This window comes from Balaenoptera ricei, chromosome 1 (assembly GCF_028023285.1).
Source record: "Balaenoptera ricei isolate mBalRic1 chromosome 1, mBalRic1.hap2, whole genome shotgun sequence".
Lineage (NCBI taxonomy): Eukaryota > Metazoa > Chordata > Mammalia > Artiodactyla > Balaenopteridae > Balaenoptera > Balaenoptera ricei.
This window is the reverse complement of record NC_082639.1, coordinates 75,550,762-75,569,271: the sequence shown is the minus strand read 5'-3', so window position 1 is coordinate 75,569,271 and position 18,510 is coordinate 75,550,762. Positions and strand designations below refer to the sequence as shown.

Sequence of the window (18,510 nt, the reverse complement as noted above, 5' to 3'; positions counted from 1 at the left end):
CCAGGTGTGAAATTCCTGAATCATATGGTAGTTCTATTTTGAGTTTTTTGAGGAACACCAATACTGTTTTCCATAGTGGCTGCACCAATTTACATTCCCACCAACAATGTAGGAGGATTCCATTTTCTCCACATCCTCACCAACGTTTGTTATTTGTGTTCTTTTTGATGATAGACATTCTGACAGGTGTGAGGTGATATCTCATGTGGTTTTGATTTGCATTTCTCTAATAATTAGCAGTGTAAAGCATCTTTTCATGTGCCTGGTAGCCAACTGTATGTCTTCTTTGGATGCTGGGAAAACTGGACAGCTACATGGTAAAGAACATTAGAACATTTCCTCACACCATATACAAAAATAAACTCAAAATGGATTAAAGACCTAAAAGTAAGATCTGAAACTATAAAACTCTTAGAAGAGAACATAACCAGAACACTCTCTGCCATAAATCACAGATCCAAAAATAAAATGTTTTTTTGGATCTGTCTCCTAAGGCAAAAGAAATAAAAGCAAAAATAAATGAATGGGACCTAATTAAACTAAAAAACTTTTGCACAACAAAGGAAGCCATCAACAAAACAAAAAAACAACCTACTGAATGGGAGAAAATATTTGCAAATAATTTGACTGACAGGGAGTTAATATCCAAAATATATAAATAGCTTATACAACTCAATATCAAAAAACCAAGCAACCCAATCAAAGAAGGGAACAAATATTTACTTTTGACTTTTTCACATTCTAGGGTGCTCCTGGGATCCGTGGAAAGAGGGGTCTTAAGGGAAGACAGGTAATTTGATTCTTGTTTTATGAGGTTCGGTTTAGAGGAGTATAATCTAATTATATGCATATTTCTCACCTGTTGAACTACAAATGTAGCTGTTGTTCTTGTTATCACAATCCATCTCATTCAACAGAGTTTAAAATTTGCCACTTTAACAGCCTATCCAGTAATACCTGAGAATGTGAAGGGGTATTTAGATTAAAAAATAACTCGAAATGTAACACATCTAACCCATTTAATATACCGGTGGGAGAGACCTTTATCCCCATGACAAGGTGCTAAAATTAAAATGTCACAGGAAATACATGAACAATTTAAAACACTTATGAAAGCACTATTCACCCTCATGTTTTAGAGGTTTTTAAAATGCCTGCTTCAGATGTTAGCTCAGAAACTAGTTTCTTATATTTTCATGTTAAAAAAAATCAAGTAAAGTGAATTCTGCCAGATAATATAATAATTTCAGAGATGGGAGGAAATTTTGACATTATCTAATACCCCATTATTTAACAAATGAGAAAACCGTGGTTCAGAAAAAGCATCCTCGGTTATCCTGACTGTGTTAGTATAGCTAATTAGCCACCTGCTTTTCACTTGTGCTGTTTTTTATTACAATTCAAAGATATTTATTAGGGTAAGACATTCTGTGCTATACTCTGCTCTCTACTCTGTGGAAGAAAATTGTCTTTAATAACAGCTTTTCTAAAATTCTGGTGTGTATAATTAAAATCCTGATTATAATACTAAAGGATTACAAATCTCACCAGAATATTCATATCCTTTTAAAGCATTTTATTCTTTGAGCTTTGCAATATTTCTTGAAGATAGAATAGGACAATGGCACTATTATATGGGTGAGGAGAACGAGGCTCAGTGATGTTAAAATACTTGCTCAGAATCACATGGTTAAAATAAAGAATTGAGCCCAGCTCCTTCTAATGTAAATCCAAGATCCTTTTCCTTACTACATAGATATTTCTGCTGTCTGTCTTCTACCTCACACTACTTAGAAGAACATGATTTATTTTTTCATGACATATGGGCAAAATGTGATAAACTTATTTTTTATTGGAGTATAATTGCTTTACAATGTTGTGTTAGTTTCTGCTTTACAATGAAGTGAATCAGCTATATGTATACCTGTATACCCTCCCTCTTGGACCTCCCTCCCACCCCCCACCCCCAATCCCACCCATCCAGGTCATCACAGAGCACCGAGCTGAGCTTCTTGTGCTTTATAGCATGTTCCCACTAGCTATTTTACCCATGGTAGTGTATATATGTCAATCCTAATTTCCCAATTTGTACCACCCTCTCCATTCCCTGCCATGTCCACTTGTTCATTCTCTACGTCTACATCTCTATTACTGCCCTGCAAATAGGTTCATCTGTACCATTTTTCTAGATTCCACATATATGTGTTAATATACAATATTTGTTTTTCTCTTTCTGGCTTACTTCACACTGTATGACAGATTCTAGGTCCATCCACATCTCTACAGATGACCTAATTTCGTTCCTTTTATGGCTGAGTAATATTCCATTGTATGCATGTACCACATCTTCTTTATCCATTCATCTGTCGTTGGACATTTAGGTTGTCTCCATGTCCTGGCTATTGTAAATAGTGCTGCAATGAACATTGGAGTGCATGTGTCCTTTTGAATTATGTTTTTTTCAGGGTATAGGCCCAGTAGTGGGATTGCTGGGTCATATGGTAGTTCTAGTTTTAGTTTTTTAAGGAACCTCCATACTGTTCTCCATAGAGACTGTATCAATTTACATTCCCACCAACAGTGCAAGAGGGTTCCCTTTTCTTCATATCCTCTCCAGCATTTATTGTTTGTAGATTTTTTGATGATGGCCATTCTGACTGGTGTGAGGTGATACCTCATTGTAGTTTTGATTTGCATTTCTCTAATAATTAGTGATGTTGAGCATCTTTTTATGTGCCTCTTGGCCATCTGTATGTCTTCTTTGGTGAAATATCTATTTAGGTTTTCTGCCCATTTTTTGATTGAGTTGTTTGTTTTTTTGATATTGACCTCCATGAGCTGTTTGTATATTTTGGAGATTAATCCTTTGTCTGTTGCTTTGGTTGCAAATATTTTCTCCCATTCTGAGGGTTGTCTTTTCATCTTGTTTATGGTTTCCTTTGCTGTGCAAAAGCTTTTAAGTTTAATTAGGTCATTTGTTTATTTTTGTTTTTATTTGCATTACTCTAGGAGGTGGGTCAAAAAAGATATTGCTGTGGTTCATGTCAAAGAGTGTTTTTCCTATGTTTTCCTCTAAGAGTTTTATAGTGTCCGGTCTTACATTTAGTTCTTTAATCCATTTGGAGTTTATTTTTGTGTATGGTCTTAGGGAGTGTTCTAATTTCATTCTTTTACATGTAGCTGCCCAGTTTTCTCAGCACAACTTATTGAAGAGGCTGTCTTTTGTCCATTGTATGTTCTTACCTCCTTTGTCATAAATTAGGTGACCATATGTGCATGGGTTTATCTCTGGGCTTTCTATCCTGTTCCATTGATCTATATTTCTGTTTTTATGCCAGTACCATGCTGTCTTGATTACTGTAGCTTTGTAGTATAGTTTGAAGTCAGAGAGCCTGATTCCTCCAGCTTCATTTTTCTTTCTCAAGATTGCTTTGGCTATCAGGGTCTTTTGTGTTTCCATACAAATTGTAAAAGTTTTTGTTCTAATTCTGTGAGGAATGCCGTTGGTAATTTGATAGGGATTGCATTGAATCTGTAGATTGCTTTGGGTAGTACAGTCATTTTCACAATATTGATTCTTCCAATCCAAGAACATGGTATATTTTTTCATCGGTTTATGTTATCTTTGATTTCTTTCATCAGTGTTGTGTAATTTTCTGAGTACAGGTCTTTCGCCTCCTTAGGTAGGTTTATTCTGAGGTATTTTAATCTTTTTGTTGTGATGGTAAATGGGATTGTTTCATTAATTTCTCTTTCTGATCTTTCATTGTTAGTGTGCATAGGAATGCAAGAGATTTCTGTGCTTTAATTTTGTATCCTGCAACCTTGCCAAATTCATTGATTAGTTCTAGTAATTTTCTGGTGGCATCTTTAGGATTTTCTATGTATAGTATCATGTCATCTGCAAACAGTTACAGTTTTACTTTTTCTTTTCCAATCTGTATTTCTTTTATTTCTTTTTCTTCTCTGATTGCCGTGGCTAAGACTTCCAAAACTGTGTTGAATAGGAGTGGTTTCACTTTAAAGATTTAAACATATTAAGATAAACTTATGAAACTGTCAAGAAATGAAAAGTAAGCCAAACATTTTGTTTTCTTGCAATTACATTCAACATTAAAGTTAATCTTGTAAGAATTATAACAGCAGAAACTGTACCATCATCATTACCATCATCACCAATTTTTAGTCTCAAGGACTTTGTTAAATACTTTGTATGCCATCTCATTTGATTACACTCTATTATACTTCTGAATGTTAGTATATTATTTCTTTACATTTTATTCCTCTTACACATATCCCAACAGAAGTACCTCTCTTACGTGTCAAATATCTAATCTACATATGCAGATTGGGCTTTCTCAAAATTGATAGTAGGTGAAGTTCATCTTCTTTATTCTTGTCCTCTCCATTCTATGTCTTGATTTTTTTTCATCCATCTCCTACCAAAGTATGCTGTCAGTAAAAGAACTAATTAATTTATTTATGCTACTATATTACTTCCAGTGCTTAAAGTATTACCATACCCATTAGTAATTATATTTTAAGTATAGTTTAAGACAAAATAAGTAATCTTTAATGGTGGAATTTTAGGCATTGCTGAGGAAACATTTTCACAGAGTCTCTGTGATATATCACTTAAGTAGCTACCATCTTTATTTATTAATATAGCTGGTCTTATATAGATATTAACTTTATCTTTCCTTGGGGGGGCTGTGTTGGGTCTTCATTGCTGCATGCAGGCTTTCTCTAGTTGCAGCGATTGGGGGCTACTCTTGGTTGCGGTGCGTGTGCTTTCTCATTGCGGTGGCTTCTCTCTTGTTGCGGAGCACGGGCTCTAGGTGTGTGGACATCAGTAGTTGCAGCATGTGGGCTCAGTAGTTGCAGCACATAGGGCCTAGAGCACACGGGCTTCAGTAGTTGTGGCACACAGGCTCAGTAGTTGTGGCTTGCGGGCTCTAGAGCGCAGGCTCAGTAGTTGTGGTGCATGGGCTTAGTTGCTCCGCGGCATGTGGGATCTTCCTAGAGCAGGGCTTGAACCCATGTCCCCTGCATTGGCAGGTGGACTCTTAACCACTGTGCCACCACGGAAGTCCCTTAACTTTATCTTGACAATATATAGGTATTATCTACTTCCCTACTCCATAATGAACTGTAAAATCGTCCATGGAAATTTATAGATAACTTCTGGTTTCTTAACTCCATAGGAAATTATAAAATTATCCAACAGATGCTATTGAGTTCAAAAGAGGAGTTCAAGAAAACTGTGGAAAAATAGTGAATGGAATGATCACTGGGTTCTTTTTTTTTGAGTGCACTGTTCTTTATATTACAAAATTTGTAAAGTTTTATTTCTTTAAAGATATATACCTTTGTAATAGATTTAGATCTTAGAAAAATTATATTTGAAAAACACATGCATTCCGTTTTTCCTAAATAGTGTTTATTATAAAAAATCTGTCTAGTGCTGTACTGTGTCATGTATGCTATATGTACTTTCTCTTGATTTTACCACAAGATGATTTGACCATGTTTATGAGGAAATCACTGTACTTAGAATAAGATACAGTTCCACCCACAAGTCAAATTATGCCAAGGTTGACCTCAGAGACTGTTCCAGAATATTATCCTATGCATAAATGCTCCACCGTGTTCTGTTTATTATAAGTAAAATCATCTTCAGGTATCTTTGACATTAAGTAAGGGAAAACATATTAGTATGGGATATTATGTGGCATGAGACACTTATATTTCAATTTAGATGATTCAAATTCCATGAGAAGAATTGTCACTTATTACTGTTTTAATAATAGTAAAAGGAAGATATCTTTTGCTAACATTTCCACTCTCTTTGATGTGGAAAGATATTAGGTGTGTGAATACAAATATGGCCATTTTCTCTTCATCATTTATTAAATTATGTATACTATTTGTTGTTATATATGAAGTAGATATTCAAATACAGAAGCAGAATTAAAGGATCCAGGCCAAAATAAAGAGCTGACAGAAACCATACATGTGAAAGAAAATACAGAAACCTGGAAATGCTGAAATCTAAAAAGGACCCATATTTAAGAAATTTTTGGCTAATCATATGTCAAAGACTGTTATGTCCAATCTTCTGCTGGTTTCATAGCTATTTAGAAGTGTAGGTTGGTGCTTCATTAAGGTACAGCTATGTGGATCCCATCCATGTTATTTCATTTACTGTCCTTAGAATAAGATGTACTTTATTATAATCACCACTCCCCTTTAATTAATTTAATTAGTCTTACATTGTAAATCAGCTTGTTTCCTCAAATTTTAGGTAGATACAATTACTCAGTCTTTGAGCATAGCATATGATTCAGTTTTTTAAAAATTGAAGTATAGTTGATTTACAATGTTGTGTTAGTTTCAGGTGTACAGCAAAGTGATTCAGTTATACATGTATGTATTCTTTTTCAGATTCTTTTCCATTATAGGTTATTATAAGATATTCACTATAGTTCCCTATCCTATACAGTAAGTCCTTGTTGTTTATCTATTTTATATATAGTAGTGTGTATCTATTAATCCCAAACTCCTAATTTATCCCTCCCTTCTCCCCCTTTCCCTTTTGGTAACCATAAGTTTGTTGTCTATGTCTGTGAGTCTGTTTCTGTTTTGTAAATAAGTTCACTTGTATCACTTTTTTAGATTCCACATATAAGTGATATCATATATTTGTCTTTGATTACTTCACTTCATATGATAATCTCCACATCCATCCATATTGCTGCAAATGGCATTATTTCATTCATTTTTATGGCTAAGTAATATTCCATTATATATAATTAATATGTATATTAATATGTATATATATATTCCATATAAAATGGAATATATGTGTGTATATGTGTGTGTGTGTGTGTATATATATATATATATATATATATATATATATATATATATATATATACACACACACACCACATCTTCTTTATCCACTCCTCTGTCAATGGACACTTAGGTTACTTCCATAATTTGGCTATTGTAAATAGTGCTGCTATGAACATTGGGGTACATGTACCTTTTCGAACTACAGTTTTCATCTTTTCTGGATACATGCCCAGGAGTGGGATTGCTGGATCATATGATAACTGTATTTTTACTCTTTAAGGAACCTCCATACTGTTATCCATAGTGGCTGCACCAATTTACACTCCCATCAACAGTGTAGGAAGGTTCCCTTTTCTCCACACCCTCTCCAGTGTTTATTGTTTGTAGATTTTTGATGATGGCTGTTCTGACTGGTGTGAGGTGATACCTCATTGTAGTTTTGATTTGCATTTCTCTAATAATTAGCCATATTGAGCATCTTTTCATGTGCCTGTTCGACATGATTCAGTTTTAAATAATTATTGTAACATGTAATTTGTAGAATAATAGTAACTCCTTTTAGATAACTCCTTAAATTTTATGTAACATATTACACTTATATTTTTAGAATCTCTGAATTTAAAGCCAGAAACTGGTAAAATAAATTACTTCACTTTCTGTATTATGAAATATGAAACACTCTGATAGTCAAAATAGTGAAGGCAGTAGGCATAGAAAACTTCAAAATCCAAGTTTAGGTCACTATAAATATAAGCTTTTTTGGATTACTGTATTGGTTTCTAACCTGAATACTAAAGCTCTATGTTTGGTGTGAATAGTTTACAAAAATATGAAAGTGTATATGTATTGACATGACATCATATACCTGTGCAGCATAGAAATATATAGGGAAGTAGTCAAAGTCCTGTCCAAAATTGTTAGTAATATTGCTAAGCTTAAGTTTGGGAAGATGTTGCTGTAAATCATATGCTTATACTGGTTGCCAAAGAATCACTTATTTCCCTGAGTAAACATTAAGCATGGAATTAAGTTGTTGTAAGCCAGCTTCCTTAGTGATGTCTGTATTGTTTTAATGAAATTATAGACTTACAGGTAAGAGATATCCTCTCCTAGACAGTATAAATATTATGTGAATGCTGTTGAAAATGGATACATTTTAAAATAACATATTATTTTGGTTGTTTGAGTTATTTATTATTTAGCCTTGTACTGGTATTTTTTACATTAATGTTTGTGTTAAGTTATTTCATTTTAAATCTTCCCAGAAAACTCTTTCTTCCCCAAAATAAAACATTGTATTTATTCAGAGTTTGCAGATGGAGTTAATATTTGTCACATAATGTGTTTTTGCTTTTTCAATCAGGAAAAGTAAAAAACTGGTTTTGTTAGGAATTTGGTATATTTTAGGATCAGACTATGTAAAAGTAGTTTTATTAACAAATTCATTTGTTCCTTAGTCTTAGGTTGTTGACATTTGAGAAGTGGTTTTCTTCCTTGTATTGTAAACTATTTTTGATTTTAAGATCTTAGTATTAGGTACTTACTAATCACAATTATTTTTAAATGCCTTATGTAATCAGTTACATATTAGTCAGTGTTTGTGTACTCATGCTTTTTGATATTGAATACTATATTTCTTACCTCTTCCTTTTCTTCCCTCCTACACTCCCTATAATGTCACAATTGGATCAAAATCCTTGTTGTCAGTTAATATTAGAGATCTTAAAAACAAGATAGTAGACAATCTTTATTGGTCAGGACTCTTTTTAAAACACCAAAGAACTCCTGTTCTATTTTACATGTTTTACTGTCTTTGAGAAGCTTCTTGGAGCATATGATATGAACCAAATTATTTAAAAGCATAAAACCATCTGCTGATTTATAATAGAAAAGAAGAATGCTGTTTAAAAAAATGGGAGACACAGGGAAAGAGGATATATATGTATTTGTTAACTTCATATTTTATATATGTTACTAATTCCAAGTAGCTCTCTTTTTAGTGCAAAGTTTCCAAACTTCATTCTGTAGTGCGCAGTCAGGAAATTCTATAGCTGCTATTAGAAAAGCGTTTTACAGGGCTCCCAGATTGATTTAATCAGTAGTCTCTTGTAGTAAGTTGAAGCAAATTTATGTAGCTCCATGACCTAAAATATCTATGCCAGAACTGATTTTTCCAGGATTGAAGGTAACGTGGTATTGGAGATTTGGATTGACTCTCAACAATACCTAGAAAACTGTTGTCAAAATACACAGGTTTTCTAAGGACTTTTTCAGATCTGATATTAATAGATTATAAATAATCAAATCATATTGTATTTGAAGTTTGACAAAGAGCAAAAGAGTACTCAGTTTTCTTCCTATGAATATCAAAATATCGCAGCCTTAGAATAGTGAACAAAATAACACCCTTAAGGCACCGGGACTTCAGAGATGTTTACTTTTCCAACTATAGAAAGGAGTGTCTCCTTTTCTCTTACAGCTTTCTGTTAAAAGAGTCTATTTAAAGTAAACTGTATTTTGGCTTCTAACTCCAGTGTTAGAATTTCAGAATATAAAATCCTTCTGTTAGACATCCGTTATTAGTTCTATCTTTAGCCCCAAACAATCTTAAATACGTATTGCACAACCGTGTTTCAAATACATACATTTTATGGAGAATTTGGAGACAGTGTTTTCTTTGTCCCAGGAAAGGTTTGAAGTTAATTCATAAAGAAAGAACTACTGTTGCTAGAGCATTACCAAATATTGTCATTAATTTTTCAGTGATTCTGCCTCTTTCAGGAAACATGTATTTTCTGGATTCTACTGGGATGATCTGTAGTAACTATGTTTGGCTAACTATAGCTTGACAAGATGTATGAAGAGACCAGTACTTTGAATTAAACCCATCTTCAAGGTCGGGTTAGTTACTGAGAAGAGGGATGCCCAATGAACTATAGTTGGTAACTTTGGGGAAGTCCAGGAAGAGCATGATTTCATAGAGGTATGACACCAACAAATGGGAATTCAGACAGGCATTTATTTTCAGGGTGGATAATGTAAGGGAAAACTCAAGAGAGTCTTGTAAGTTATCAAAATCAGGAATGTGGAAATGAGAGTGCAAATATGGAAGTGAGGTTTGGCTTGGCTTGTATTCTCAGTGTGGGAAAATGGCAAGAATGAGGCGTGGCCCTTATGATTGAGGGATAATGTGTGACAAAACTGGTTCTTGAACACAGGAAAAAGGCAGATTCCAATTCCCAGAATTAGAGTACAAGCTGGTAACCATTCTTTAAGAGCAAGGCAGGAACTTGAGACTGAGAACTGAGGCCCAGATCATAGCTAGGTTAACAGTAAGCCTGACTTGATGCTAAATCTCCAAGAATTTGTCTAAAACCCATTAAATTCCTACCTAAGTTTAAAATTAGTCTCAACTGTTAGGACATGGTTGACCTTGAAATGTGGATCAAATTGTCTTACCTATAAGGAAAAGAAAGAGGCAGAGGCTGGATTATCATAGAGCACTTTACACTCTAGCCTTTACCTACAGTAATTGTGTTTCCCTTTGAAGGATTTTAAAATATCAGGATTTTCTAGTAGTATGTATTCATGTGTAGAATGTGTAAAATTAACCTCTGGGTTTTATGTTAGTGTGTCTAGTCCTAGACAATTTAGTGCAGTCTTCTGTTTTCATTGCTTCATCTTGGAAAAAGTTGAATTTCTTTTTTTATTGGTAATGCCTGTTTACTTTATCACTAATGCCTGTTTAGTATATATGTCTTTTATGATAATTTTAATTTATCTCTACTTTAGATTGAATATATTGTTTCTAAACATTTGTTCTTTAGAAAGAGCAAAATGTGTTCATAGTTAATTGTAGTCTTTAACAGAAAAATTTTGCAATGCTTTTATTTTTTAATTCCATAAATATAGTCACCAGTATTTTATGGTTATTTTAGTCCTCATGTTTCTCTAGTTATTTTATATTCAGTGTTTTTCTAATGTCTTTGTAGAACTAGGAAAATAATTCTTTTACTAGACTCCCTAAGCAATAAGTTTTCCACTGTTTCCTGATATTTAGCTATACCACCAAATATAGTATCTGTATGTAGTCTACAATATTAACACCACATATATATTCAGGCATACCAAGTCTAGAATACTCTTTTGTTCTTAATGTTTGATAACTACCATGTTTGATAACAGTACCATCAGACCCAGGCAAGAGAGAAACTTGATCTGGGCTCTGCACTTTAGAGGACCCTGTACATCACAAACAAATAAAATAAAATGTATTTAAAAAACACATGATTTTTCCATCACTCAGGATTTAGCACTTAGCATTGGCATTGTATGACCTGTAATCCTAGACATCCATTCTTGTTATTATGTATTAGTTACCTATTGCTATGTAACAGATTGCTCCATGTTAGCGGTTTAAAACAGTAATAATAAACATATATTATTTCTTATAGTTTCTGTGGGTCAGGAATTTGGGAGTGGCTTATTTGGGTGGGTCTAGCTTAGGGTTTCATATGAGGTTACAGTCAAGATTTTGGGCAAGACTGCAGTCATCTGAAGGCTTGACTGGGGCTGATCTGCTATTAAGGTGGCTCACTTACTGGCTGGTGGGAAGTCTCATTTCCTCCCCATGGGGAACTCTCCACATGGCAACTTGAGTGTCTTCACAGCATGGTTTTGGCTTCCACCAGAGCAAGTGGTCCATGGGAGCAAAGTGAAAGGTATAGTGCCTTTTATGACCTAGCCTAAGAATTCACATTCTGTTACTTCTATATTCTGTTAGTCACATAGGCCAGCCAGGAGTCAAAATGGGGGGACACTACACAAGGGCATTAATACCAGGTAGTGAGAATCATGAGGGTCCATCTTTGAGGCTGGCTACGAAAGTATTCTAATAATGTTCAAGGCTCAGAGAAATTCTTCTCCACATCTCTTGCTTATAACCTCACATCTGAATACCATGAAGTTTTGTAGCTGGTACCACTGCCAACATTAGAGATGGAAACTGCTTGAGATTGCGATGAGGACTGAGCAGGCAGTAGAAGCACTTCGGTTGAGGAAAGATGAATTTACTTATCTAATTCTCCTTTTAGTATGAATGCAATAGGCTCTTGTAAAATGAAGTACTGCTTCAAGTAATGCAAACCTTCTATTTTCTTGCCTCTCTTTGTGTTCTGATTTTTGGTTTCAGAGGTAGTAGAACTAGTGCAATATTTGCAATAGCTGAGACTGAGAAATTCCCAGAGACTGAGAAACATTTTGTACTATTAAACAATTCATATTACTCTTAAATTTTGTATATCATAGGTATAGAAACAAAATTCATGAAGCATGATAAAAATTGTTCATGTTGGCAGCTAGATGGATAGGAAATGGTAGAATTATGCAGTTTTAAAAAGATATTTAATTAGATTACAGTAAAAATTTTAAAGTAAATATAAATTTTAAAATTTATTTAACTGATATTGATTATTCATGGATTATAATTCTCAATAGAGAATTAAAAGCAGTAGAAAATCTTCAAAAATATTATTTACTTAAATGTTTAAAATCTAGAAACAGTGTGAGAAGTCTTACATTGAGCATTACCACACAGTAAGTTGTACAAATAGGACTTTATTTAAAGTTTTAATTACCAATTGTATTAGTTTTCTATCTGTTGCGACATAATAAATACCACAAACTTAGAAGCTTAAAATACACCCATTAATAAATCTCATAGTTTTCATCAGTCAGCAGTCCAGATACTACTTAACTAGGTCTTCTGCAGTCAAAGTGTCAGCTGCTGCATTATCATCTGGACGCTTGACTGGGGAAGAGTTCACTTCCAAGCTCATTCAGGTTGTGAGAAGAATTCATTTCCTTGAGGTTGTAGAACTAAGAGGCCCTGGCTCTTTGCTGGTTTTTGGCTATCGCCCAACTTCAGGTCCTATGGACTGTCCACAGTTCCTAGAGGTCATTCACAGTTCCCTGTTGTGTGGGCCTCTCCAACACAGCTGCTTATTTCATCAAACTCAGGAAGACTCTAGCTCCAGGCTGCTAAGATGGACTCTTATGTAGTATAACATAATCACATCATTGGCATCCCATTACCTTTGCTCTATTCTATTTGTTAGAAGAAGCAAGTCATAGTCCCACCACACACAAAGGGAGGGTATCATACAAGGATGTGGGCAACAGGAGGTAGGAATCATTAAGAGTCACCTCAAAATCTGTCCACTACATTGATCAAACAGTGGAAATGAGCAAGAAAATTATTCATAACTTGAAGAGATCAAGTGAAATCCCTGAAATGTTATATTCTTTACAAAATAAAATTTTACAACTGATCAAAACAATGAAAATGTAAAAAAGAGAATTATGTTCACAGAAGTAACAATGCAACTCTGGCATGCCATTTATTTACTTGTTTATTTGTTATTGAAGTATAGTTGACACAACATACAGTGTTGCATTAGTTTCAGGTTTATAGCAAAGTCAATCAGTTATACGTACACATATATCCACTCTTTTTTAGATGTAATGGCCCATATAGGCCATTACTTAGTATTGAGTAGAGTTCCCTGTGCTATACAGTAGGTCTTTATTAATGATCTATTTTATATATAGTAGTGTGTATATGTCAGTCCCAATCTCCCAATTTATCCCTTCCCTCCCTTTTTCCACTGGTAACCATAAGTTTGTTTTCTATATCTGTAACTTGATTTCTGTTTTGTAAATAAGTTCATTTGTACCATTTTCTTAGATTTCACATATAAGTGATATCATATGATATTTGTCTTTCTCTGACTTACTTCCCTCAGTATGACAGAGAAGATGATTATTACATTCATGAAATTGGCAAGTTGGGCAAAAAGGGCAAAAACTCAAGCTTTCCTATGGATGATTATCCTGGAAAATGGCCATTATATCCTTTGGTAGTAGGAGGATATTTCTAAGAGAACACAGTTTGATTAAGTTAGGGGTTATAATTTTCCACTAAGTAAATATGAGAGAAAATTTAGTATTTCATTTTGCAACAAATTCTTTCAAGTGGAGAAAGAAATTGTAGAAACTGTGTCTTTTGTATTCTAAGTTAGAAGGCAGAGTGTTTTGTCACTACTGTTCCATATTTCACAACCAGTCTTTAAGATCATTTTTTTTTACAGTGAAGATATATGGTTGCAAATACTTAGGTTTATTTTATTAAAGGAATTCAGAGCTTTACCTGCAGTAAAAAAAAAAAAAAAAAAAAAAAAAATGCATATAGTTGCCAAAATTGAAATAACAACTGAATAACACTGTACAAGTAGTGACATATTTAACAATATAAAACATTGGCATGATTTTCTTCAAAAGAAAATATATGTCCAATATGTAGCCAAATATAATGATGCTTTTTATGGCATTAACTGTACTATATTTCATGAAACAAGAAAATGTAGGAATTATTTCAAATATTGATGACACAATGGTCAACATGTAAGATGGGTTAAAACAAAAAGATATCTCTATCTAGAATAGAGAGTTAAAAATGAACTGCTTAATGAGTAGTAAAGTGAGAAGAGAAATAATACATAAAAAATTTTAAAGTAGGTGTATTCTCAGTTCAACTAAATTGTTTCGGGGGCAAAGTGAAGTTGAACAGCTAATTTTTTTATTTTTTTATTTTTTTTATTTTTTTTGAACAGCTAATATTTATTATACGTATTATTGAACTACCAAAAGAATAGGAAGTTGAAATCAGTAAGTGCTTATTTCATTGTTTTCATGCTGGTTGTAGAGAATACAGACTTTGTGATAAGTGGAGAACTAATCACAGTTCTCGCCCTTCTCCTAGCAGGGAGAAATCACTAGTTCTGTGGGATGCTGAACTGGAAAGCAGCTCCTCCCACTGGATGAGGGTGGGGGGCCAGTCGGTCCCAAAGAGCACATCCTCTAGGCAATCCTGAGTGAGTCCCCAAAGATGTTTTCAGCAATCCCACTCCTTGTCCAGACCAATTGTTTCCTTGTTTTATGAGAAAAACTTTATTAAGATGTAATATACGTACCATAAAATTCACCCCTTTAAAGTGTACAATTCAGTGGTTATTAGTATATTCATAGACTTGTGCAGCCATTGCACTAATTTTAGAACATTTTCATCACCTCAGAAAGAAACCCAATATTGTAAGCAGTCACTCTCCAGTTCTTCACCACATCACCGGGCCTCGACAACCACTAATCTACTTTCTACCTCCATAGATTTGCCTATTTTGAACATTTCACATTAACGGAATCATGCAGTATGTCCCCCATTCTTTATTATTTCACTGGGGTTTCTGGAAAACCTGCTTATGATCCATCTAAAAAGTCAATCATCTCTTATGTTTCAGATTTATTACAGTATTTTTCTTCTACTTTTTCCATTACCTGTGTATCATAAATACTTTCAAATACCCGTAATAATTCATACTGTATGGAATGATGTATTGCAGATTTGTGAGCTTATTGTCAACAGGTTTGACTTCCAAGGACAATGAGAGCAAAATGCCTGCCTGAATTTCAACTGACTTTGAAAGGGGTATGGCTGCAATATGTTTGACTCTACAGATGGTTTTTGCATTATCCTCTCATTACAAAATAAGAGAAACCACTCCTACGAGTTAACTATGTCTTAGAAACGTCATACCTTTTTTTCCATTGTTAAACCATCTTTTCAGCTTAGCCCATTCGTGTTTATACTAGTGAACCAGTGATTTTTGGCAATCTGTTGAACACATAATATTTAATACTGGCTTGCCTAAATAAAAGATTATAAGAATCTAATAATGTACTTTATTTTGTTAGCCTTATAAGTTTTTAAAAATGAGTGTTGTCAAAGTGTTCATAATAAGTATTATAAAGAATTTTGTAAAGTAGCCTTTTAAAAAGGGAGCTTTGAAGTTGATAAACTCAATGGTAAATCTCTAGAGAAAAACTTTGAGTATATAAAGCAAGAGTAACTGAGTAATTGAGTTATTTTACAATAGAATTTATAATGAGGAAGTGTGTTAATTTCCTGTCCTTCACAGTTTTACTGTGTAGAATTCTCAATAGACCTTTGGGAAGCTTATATTTCAATCGCACTTTTGTATTTTATATTTTGTATAAATTTTGTATTTACAATATTTATGTGCATTTTCCCTTAAATGATGTTTTTACATGTTGTATTGTATCTTGGAATGATGAGTTAAAGTATTCAATATAGCATAGTAGAACAAGCACTGACTCTGCAATCAGACTGCCTGCATTCAAAGCTCAGTCCCACCCAACACTAGTGGATGCAAGTGATTTAACCTCTCTGGGCTTTAACTTACTCAACTATGAAGTGAGGATATTAGTACTCATTGATTTGACCTACTGTGAAGATGAAATGAAGTAGTGCATATATAATAATGTGTATAAAGCCTTTAGCCAAGGTAAGTGTGCTAAGCACATGCTAAATATTAATAGTCATTTCATTCTCTGTGGTGTGTGTATAGGAACAGCATGAAGTAGTGGACAAAACTAATGGATTGGTCAGCTGGAAATCTTGGTTCTGTTTCCTCTCATTCAGTGATTCTTTACATAATGGATAACAAATTTCTATTTTCTGCAGCTTAGCTTTCTGTATATATTGAGTGGCGTGTAAAATAATTTTATAAACTATAGCAATCGTGTGCTTAAAATCAATTAAGTGTTATGCAAAACAAATACACATTTTTGTTGCACTATAATTTATAGGTTAGGAAATAAATATTTCCTATTACTAAGTTCCTTATCAGAAAACACAGCAAAAATGAATTCTTTATCTATTTTGGCTGTAATAGCATTTCTTTCTTTTTTCTTTGGGCCAGGGTTTTCCAGGTGACTTTGGAGACAGAGGCCCTGCAGGTCCTGATGGCAGTCCTGTGAGTAAATTGTGATGGTCCACCCTCGCAGTCTAACATCACTCAAGACTTCATAGCAACTGTACTTGCCATTCTCATTACCACATTCCTGACAAGCACTCTTGGCCAGACAGTTTTGATACCACTGAGCACATTCCACTTTGTGGTTTTACAGCATGGGAAATAAGACAGAAGTGTTATAAATTCTGTCTTGAGAGATAGTCATTAAAATTAATTATTTTGACCATGTTAAACATGACTGATTATTTAAAATATTAGAAGTATGCAATCACGATACTGACTTGTGTATTTGTGGGGAGGGGCATGGGGAAAAAAGCCTTTCATGTACATCAAGGTACTAACAAGCCTCATGTAAAAATTGTGCATTTGGTGATTGCTCTTTTGGACTCAAACCTGTCATTGATCTACCTTACTTTTCAGTATTATATAGAGAAGTCTTTGGGGGGGATTGTTTAGATACCTATGTTCAGATTAGGAAGTTAAAATTCTAAAATTAGTTTAATTATATTTTCAAAGGATGATGATGGAATGCTGTTTTTTGACCCTAGGCAGAAATGTCTTTACTTTTTGCCCTCAAAAAATGGCTATCCCCCAATATATGTCATGTACACATTGTTTTCATAAGATTTTTAAGGTGAATTAGAATCAACTACTAAATCCTTGGATCACAAATTAGGAATAGTTCCTATATTTAGACTATGTAAATTATTAGCATTTATGCTTAAAGTGTTTGAAAATAGTTTCTTTTTTATTTTTTTCTAAATTATAACTGTATTAGCTTATTCAGTGAATTTAGCAAAAGTTTTATTTGTTATAAGTCTTGGAAGATAAAATAAAAGTAGAACTGATTTCCAAACAAATGGTTAAAAAGTTGAATCATGTCTTAAGTAGAATGTTTACCATCTTATTCTTGCCCATGATTCTGGGGAGCTTCCCATTTCAGGCAGAATAAAGTAAAGCATTATTTACATTTTTTCTTTAATACCATTTATGTCCTTGCATACCTAGTGTGAAGCCATCTTATTTAATGTTTTGTCAGTTAAATATACATGAAGTTTGTTAGGGTTGGACTCCTAACAATATTTAAAAATTTTCTCTTTGAAGTCTGCTGTTTATATTTAAAATATAATACTTCTGGAAGAGCATTTGGAGTCTTCTTTAGAATGCAAGAATAAATTGGATATTTTCAGTTTATTGGTTTATTATTCTCTATATTTTATACTGTACCTTTGTTTCAAAACAGAATTTGAAATGCAAAAATAAAGGGAGGGTGTATTCTTATACTTTGTACCCTGTAAATGATGTAAGTCTGACATGGAGTAGAGTAGGAATTATCACAAAGACTGTAATGATGAGTTTAAGACTGTCACAAAGACCCATCATGAATCAACTGGAAAAATTAATATAGATAATTTTAAATCTCATACAAATAATTTAACAAGGTTGGTCATTTCTTACATTTGTATAGTGCTTTAAGAAAATTTTCAAAAGCTCATATATATATATTAGAGTTTTAATTACAGTTTTAATTCTATACAAAATGAAAACAATATTACTATTTCAGTTTCATAAATGAGAAATTTAGAAAATTTAAATAATGTACTTCAAAAGAGCTGATAAGTGTTTTAAATCATCTGAAAATGTTCTTCTCACCTGACATGCTGACCACTTGTCTTTTCATACTACATATAGGCTAATTATGTTTATAATGCTGATTATTAATGGGATTTACTTCCTTTATTAGGTACATAGGAGACACAGA

General features: G+C 33.5%; 1 protein-coding gene across 4 annotated transcripts in view; it reads left to right on the top strand.

The window, feature by feature from the left end:
• COL24A1 (collagen type XXIV alpha 1 chain) overlaps positions 1–18,510 on the top strand; it is a 389,925-nt gene that overhangs the window by 87,562 nt on the left and 283,853 nt on the right. For all 4 annotated transcript variants that reach the window (XM_059925489.1, XM_059925499.1, XM_059925479.1 and 1 more), the window contains exons 13-14: positions 746–790; positions 16,695–16,748. In XM_059925489.1, coding sequence (XP_059781472.1) covers positions 746–790; positions 16,695–16,748 — 99 coding nt within the window. The remainder of the gene's footprint in view (positions 1–745; positions 791–16,694; positions 16,749–18,510) is intronic.